A 7,336-nucleotide genomic window follows, 5' to 3' on the forward strand; every position below is an offset into this window, starting at 1 on the left:
ATCGAAATTTTTAAAACTGCATTTGGTTGAGCTTTAAATTGCGCAACTTTTCCACAATTTAAACTTTCTCGTATTTCTTATAGTTTCCGAAATCCGAATGGTGAGGACCGAATTTGAATTACCCTGTATATGATTTCTCAATTAATAATACACTTTTAATCATCCTTGAATAAAAAGGCTTTCATTTTAGTCATTTTACTATACATTTTCGTTCAATTTAATGAAAAATTATACTCGTAGGAAAAATATTGTACCTAACACATGCGGAATGCGTCTTTTCCACCCTTTAACTGCTTGCCCGAACTCCTCCACTTTGCGTTGTTCTGCAGTGCGCAGTTGTTGTGCGTGCAGTCTCGTGCGGTAAAGTACCACTGTACACACTTGTTAGGTAAATAACTATTACTACATTTGGTTTAAGAAATACACCACAAGCTTTGACATAATTTTACTGTAAACTACAATTTTCAATTAGACATCATTTGACAAATTACAATTACATAAGTACAAACGATGGTTGCAAAGTATAAAATCAAGGAATGATCAATCGAAAAAAACCCAGCCGCACATAGTTTGACATTCCTGTCATGTATCTGTCTGGCAAACAATAAATACTGTAGTCTGGTCTCTTTTACATCTTGACCGATAAAAATTGGTTGAATATTTTGAATCTGGTTGTAGCATATGTCAATTGTTCTTTTAGATTCAGCTTGGAGCTTTTGACCCACCACCGCTAATATTATTACGTAGATCTAAAATTATAATTTACAGAATAGACGTTTATTTTTCTGATCTTCTCTAATAACTAGGTAGTAACTACTTCAAGGTTTAACTACTTAACCGGATATTGTGAAACTAGTATTTCAGAAATAAAATAAAGCATTGCTAAATCTACACACACATGTAGGTACATACATATACATATACATATAGGTACTATTTTATTTTAGTAAAACTATTTACATAAGAAGGTGTGGTGTGGTTATTACTTAAACAAAGGAAGGAATATCAGATTGGAACCCGGAAAACAAAATTATAATATAACACAAAGAACCAAGGAAATGCAATCGAGGGAAACACAAAACATTGGAATAGAAATGGGATTCAATTTTAAAGATTATAGAGAATTGTATATCCGAAGAAAAAAAATAAAGGAAACAAGCATGGATAATAAAGTAAAGAAGTAAAAAAACTCCAAAAAGTTTACCAGAAGGTTAAGAGGAAAATAAAGAAAATGAAAGAAACACGTGCCTTAGTTTGACAAGATTGAAAAACTCGAGAACAAATATGACACCTTAGACAAGTCATACAACAATAAAAGCAGCAGCAAGAACAAGAAAACCGAATCATCAGAAAATGATTAAAGACACGAATAAAGAGACGACAATAATTTTGCAGCTTCAGAGAAAAAAGTTTAAGTAGAAGAAATGTTTGAAACAGACCAATAAGACGACAACAAAACACATGTAATGCACCGCAAATGCATATCGATCACAAAGAAAGAAATTAATCATGTAACAAAGCAACTGAAGAACAGGATAGCGAACGGGAAGGATAAAGAGTAGCGGAGATTAATAAACAATTCGCTTATCAACACATTGACGACATACGTAACATGTTGAATAGGTTCTTTAATATGTATGTAATGCAAATCAAACAAAAATGACGAAATAAGGAATTTTTTTTATTTTCCCAATATAATACAGGGGTTCTACCGTAGGACTGTGAAGAACATCTATTACTTAAACGATTCAAAAAAAAAACTAGCTTAAAAGTATACGAAGAATCATCAGCTTAATGAGTTACTTAGAAGTTATAGGCAATGGGTTAATAACTGACTAGGTACAAAAGTAACTCTGTTTTGCTGTGCAGGAAAGATGTATACGCAGACGCTTCGTTTCATTCAAACTTATATGGGAAACAAACTACCAAAAAGTAAATATAAAAACTAATTACACAGACAAAGTTGATAGAAAAGTGAGACTGGAATACATCTGGCCACATCTGCAATTTGCATGTTAAAAGATACGCTGGCGAATAGACAGGAAACAAGAAGAACTTTTTATTTGACCACACTTAGAAAATCACTGATATAACAACTGAACAATTATAATAAACATCTCAGGATTACTGAGAAGGTGTATCATCTCACATTAGTATGTTCGGTTTACACCATCTCCCTATTTTAGTGGCCATTACGCGTTGGTGGGTGTCGGTCTCGCTGAGAGCGCCTGAGTATGGGTTCAAGCTCTGCAAAGCTTTCTCCTGACTGTCGATTTAGATCTTGATTTCCGACTCTATATATGTAGATCCGGAATGTTTTGAAATAGCTCTCTTCGATAGGTGTTTGAGCAGGAACTTACGGACGATACAAAGACCGGATTCTAAATGCGTCAAGGATTATTGGCTTCAGTCACCTCTTCCAATTCCCACTCTTTGGCAAGACTCTGCATGACTCCGGTGGGTGTCCTGACATTATAGAAGACTCCTTTAACGGCCTCGTTAGTTCCACAAGTCCACGGTAATGCGAAAACAACCACAGTAGCTTATGTAGCCTACTTAAATCGATTGGACTTTGGCTCCGTTGTGGTGCTCAAATTGTGATTCCATTGCTTCGTCTCTAACACAACTGGTTTTTGTTGGTAGAAGAAAGATAGGGATGGTTCTTGGCATGCGTTCAAAGAATATTTCAGCAGGCGCCTTGTCATCAGGTGCGGATGAACAATGTATTGTACTGTAGCTGAATAAAAGTTTAAGGATTCTTGCACTTATTTTCTCCTCCCTCCTTGAACTTTTTTTTACAGAATTTCTTAAAAACTGGTGAACTGGGTGCAGTTGTTTGTGATCAGTAGTTATGGAAGACCGAAACGGGCAATCATTGGCTGAAGAACATTAATGAGTGCTGTGGACGTGCTAGTTGACATGACCTAGAATTCTGGATAGCTGTTCACAAGAAGTAAACAGGAAAGTCCATTAATTTGACCGGCGAAGCCCATATGCACAGGATGTTTAACCGAATTATTCGCTGCTTGTGGTTTGAATTTGGTACAGTGTTAAATTCCGGCTGAGAGAAAACTTTCTGGGCAGGTAGATAGGCAATGTTTTCAGGACAGTTGTATTTTGTTCTGTTTTGACAGTGTTAATCGGTGGTGACCATATCGCTCAATAGAATGTCTTGGCGTCCAAGTAATTCATAACCAACCAAGAATGTTGCTGGACCTTCTTTTGCGACGAACACTGTTTGTTTTGACTGATGACCATTAAAAGAAAGGATTACTTTCCATTGTCCTTTGAAATGACAGAGACACACCATACAGTAAACCTGCGAGATTTATTAACAATACGTTCTGATCCGGAATCAATCATAAATAGTAATACGGACTGATTTACTTGGATTTGACATTTAATCATATCACAGTTGTTCTGCAATGTGCCGATAATTACTTTGCCAACTTTTTGTCTAGAATATTTGCATTTTATTTGATTTCGGTTGCGCCATACATTGTACTCGCGCTCAAGATAGAGCTCAGTTTGACTTGTGGTTCTTGTATGAACAGTGGAATAGCTGTAAGACCAGTGAAACTCGATGTAACAAAGGCAATTGCTAGGAGAATCCTTGCTTCTAGGTTTTGCCTTGATGTCACATTTGGAGCTGGAAGATTCTTTCTTGCCTGGACCACGGCACTAGTAGGACGCTCAAATGCTTTACAATCCGCTGTTGTTTGAAGAAAGGCATTGCCCTCACTTATAAGATCATCAAACACGTCGTTCCCTCGGGTTTCTTGCAGCTTTTCGAAGATCCTAGTTTGCAGAGAAACTAGATTTGCTTCACGATCAACAGTACAAGAAACACACGAAATTCCGCTACTGTAAGTTCCAAAAAGTTGAATCTACGGAATTTTGCATTGAAACGGCAGATGTAATTGTCCAACAAAGGGATCCGCTGCTACTGAATGGATCAGTTAGTGTAGTCTGTCCCATTTCAGAAAATGACGTCATAGCATTTTTTTCTACTCGAGTGACTCGAGCCGGAGGCCCTTGTGTTCTATCTTATCGACCTCATTCATTATTGTGCTTATAATGACATTAGTATCTTAATTACTATAAAAGGCAAAAACTTGCGTTATTTTATGGTGAAAATCTGTGGTAAAAAATATTTCTTTTCGGTTAGCTATGGGGCGCTCCTGCTAAGATGCCGACGTTTCTGAGCCTGTACTCGTCATCAGTTATCCTCTGTACCACCGTTAAGTTATTGTATCTTTAACATATTATAATTTCACGGCAAAAACCTAAGAAGATTTTAGAAATCTTCTTAATTTGCGTATCTATATAACGTGATGGTGTTTTACGTATGGGTGTTTTGCTTCTGCAGTAATAATGCAAGTTGGTTCTGCTTGCAATACGAGCAGTTTACCATCTAATGTAGGTACTCCATTTTTAGTAACCAGCGGTGCTGGTAGATGACCTTTTGCGGATTATTAATGATATATAAATTGAGTGGTTCTCTAGGTTTGTGGTTTTCCTCGTATTACATGCTAACACCGCATGGTATGATGGAAAATACGCCACTGACGGGATTACAAAGGCTAGCTGATGGCTACTGTACAGGCTCAGAAACTTCAGCGTCTTAGCAGGAGTGTCCTGTCTGTAGCTAACAGATCTACGAGATGTGTATGAGTGTACGTCATTATTAATTGTCATTTTCGACCGATTTTCACCGTCTAATAACTATAGTAAGTTATTGTCTTTTTAACATATTATAATTTCACAGTTAAGAACATAAGGCGATTTAAGTAATTTTCTTAATTTGCATATCAAAACAATTATATTAAACATCCTAGGGTACAGGATTACTAAAAGATTTGGTTAGTAAACCTCACATTAGTATGTTCGGTTCACAACAGAGGGATCATTCTAAAAAGCGATGGACAAATAAAAACCTATGGTGTAATAATCAATAGCTAATGTTTAAATTATTTGCGATACGCCGACGATACTGTGATAATGAGCAACAGGAAAAAAGTATCTCAGCGCCTTATTAATTGGGTCTGTGAAGAATATGGCTGGAACTAGCCGTGAAACTAAAAAATGGTAATCACTACAAACCATCAACTGAAACCACACAAAGAAGAGTGGAAGCCTTTGAAATGTGGTGGTACTACAGAGTATTGAGAATCTCTGGGACAAGCCATACTACCCATAGTATAGTTCAATTCATAATATGAAGAAGGTTTAAACTGTCTGGAAAAACAACCAGAACTAATCGGAACGGAGAAACAAAAGAAAGCAAGTGATCCTCAACTCATAATTGAAGGAAAAGTAGAAGAAAAAAGAGGTCGAGGCAGAAGAAAACGACAATCAACAAACATAACTTCTGTTGAACCAGTTAGATAGATTAATATGACTGCCGTCGTCCTTGGAAAATAAGACATACCAGGAAGGCACTTAAAGGGTTAAATTTTAATTTTGACAAAAAAAATAGCCATTAAAACAGGTTATAATACTTACCACAAATGGTACTTGATATATCACCGTCATTACGTTTTTTAACGAAGTTCTTTGAGTTGGATCATTAAATATCATTATCGAGGACACATAAACAAGAATGGATATGCCAATAAAAATTGCTCCAGCCATTGGCAATCCACATACGATGTTGAAATCTGAAATGTTTCTTACAATCTTGTTGTGAATTCTAATTGTTATGGATAACAACGGAGATAAACTTGTTTCCATTTTGTCATTACAATTCTTCAACTGACTTTTCAACTCCCAAGCAAAAAGACTACAGCAAATAAATAGAAATTCCGCTTTCTGTGTCACTATACTGATCAGAAAAAATGTCATGCTCGATAGAAAATCTATTCTATAATAAAATATTACGAAAAACAACCTAAAACTTAAAATCACTCCGCCATAAACTATAGCAGTCAAAGTGATTGGAGAAAACTGTTTTTTATCAACCAAACAAAGTAAGTTATTAAACTTTCGAAAATACTTCAACATGTTTATATTGCATAACGTATTCATCACCAGCAAACAAATAGCGTAAAACACACCAGATAGTCTAATTGGAGCAGGAGTGGTTTTACGGCTAATCAGAATTACCATATAATTTGCTTGAATTGCGCTTAATAACACTGTATGTAAACATAAGTAAAATTTATAATAAGGTAGAATTTTTTGGTTGTCTGTAGGTATTAATCCGTAAAATATGAGTAAATATTTGACTAGTACTTTTAAAGCTTGGACAATATAATACATGTCTGTTGTGTTTTTGTTTACTAAATATATTTACGTGACTTGTAAAAGTATTGGGAGACCAAATTAATTAGTTTAATAGACATTACTGCTAGTACAACCTGTTTAGAAAGACATATAAAAGTAATTGAAAAAGCTTAATAACGCTCTGCTAATACTATCACTAATGTATTTTTAATAATACCTAGCTATGTAATTGACTCTAGCTTTTAAAAGGTTAGTTCAACGTATGGTCGGCGGCACTATTGGGAGCGGTGCACGTCATCAGTGAGTTTGACGTTTTGAACATGCATTCGTATTGCTTAGCGATTAATTGCTACTTGTAGCTACTTGAACGCAATTCTGATACAAACGTGACCTTCTCGATCTCGACGTCTAACGAGTTGTGTGCGTTGTTGCCAGATTACTAGTTGACCGTTTGCTGCTTTTGTTTATGTTGTTGATGACTTGACTAAAAACTGCTTACAAAAAGACAAAAAAAACCTCAATATTGACTAATATTGTTATTCAAAATTATCTGTTAAAAAACTGTGATTTGTTAATTCTTTGTATGTAGTTTTCAATAAAAGATAACTTAACTTTAATGGTTTTATTGCACTTTAAATCAGTGTTTAAACAAAATACATGACAAGGCACGATGACTTCTTACAACTACTACCCTTGACATCTTTTACATGACACACATGACAGTTGACTTATAAACTAATACAGTGTTCATATACATATAGAATTGTTATCAACACTCCCCCGCAATTCTATAGTTCCTATAACTATTAAATAAAACAAATTATAAAACAAACTTACTCTAAAGACATAACTTTAAGTTTTTCCCTAAAATATTCAAACTTTGTTATGTTTAGTGCTTTAGTAAAAATGTCAGCAATTTGTTCACCAGTTGGGATATAGTTTATAACTACTTCATTTTTACTTACACAGCCTCTTACATAATGATGACGAACGTCAATATGTTTTGTGCGTTTCGTCTCTAAAGTCATAGCCATTTTAATACATGATTGATTATCCTCATAAATAACAATAGGAAGTACATTTTTTTTTAAATTTTGCTCAACAATTGTGT

The 7,336-nt window shown here is 35.0% G+C and overlaps 1 protein-coding gene across 1 annotated transcript; it reads right to left on the reverse strand.

Annotated features, from left to right (window-relative positions):
- Positions 1 to 308: 308 nt before the first annotated feature.
- LOC145736597 (uncharacterized) lies at positions 309 to 5,913 on the reverse strand. Its single transcript, XM_081991037.1, has 2 exons — positions 5,506 to 5,913; positions 309 to 749 (listed from the first exon to the last, which is right to left on the reverse strand). Exons 1-2 carry the CDS (start codon positions 5,842 to 5,844, stop codon positions 465 to 467), a joined length of 624 nt encoding a protein of 207 aa, XP_081847163.1. The 5' UTR covers positions 5,845 to 5,913; the 3' UTR covers positions 309 to 464.
- Positions 5,914 to 7,336: the final 1,423 nt, after the last annotated feature.

Source organism: Ips typographus, linkage group LG12 (assembly GCF_016097725.1).
Source record: "Ips typographus isolate SLU linkage group LG12, UJ_Ityp_2.0, whole genome shotgun sequence".
In the NCBI taxonomy this organism is placed as follows: Eukaryota; Metazoa; Arthropoda; class Insecta; order Coleoptera; family Curculionidae; genus Ips; species Ips typographus.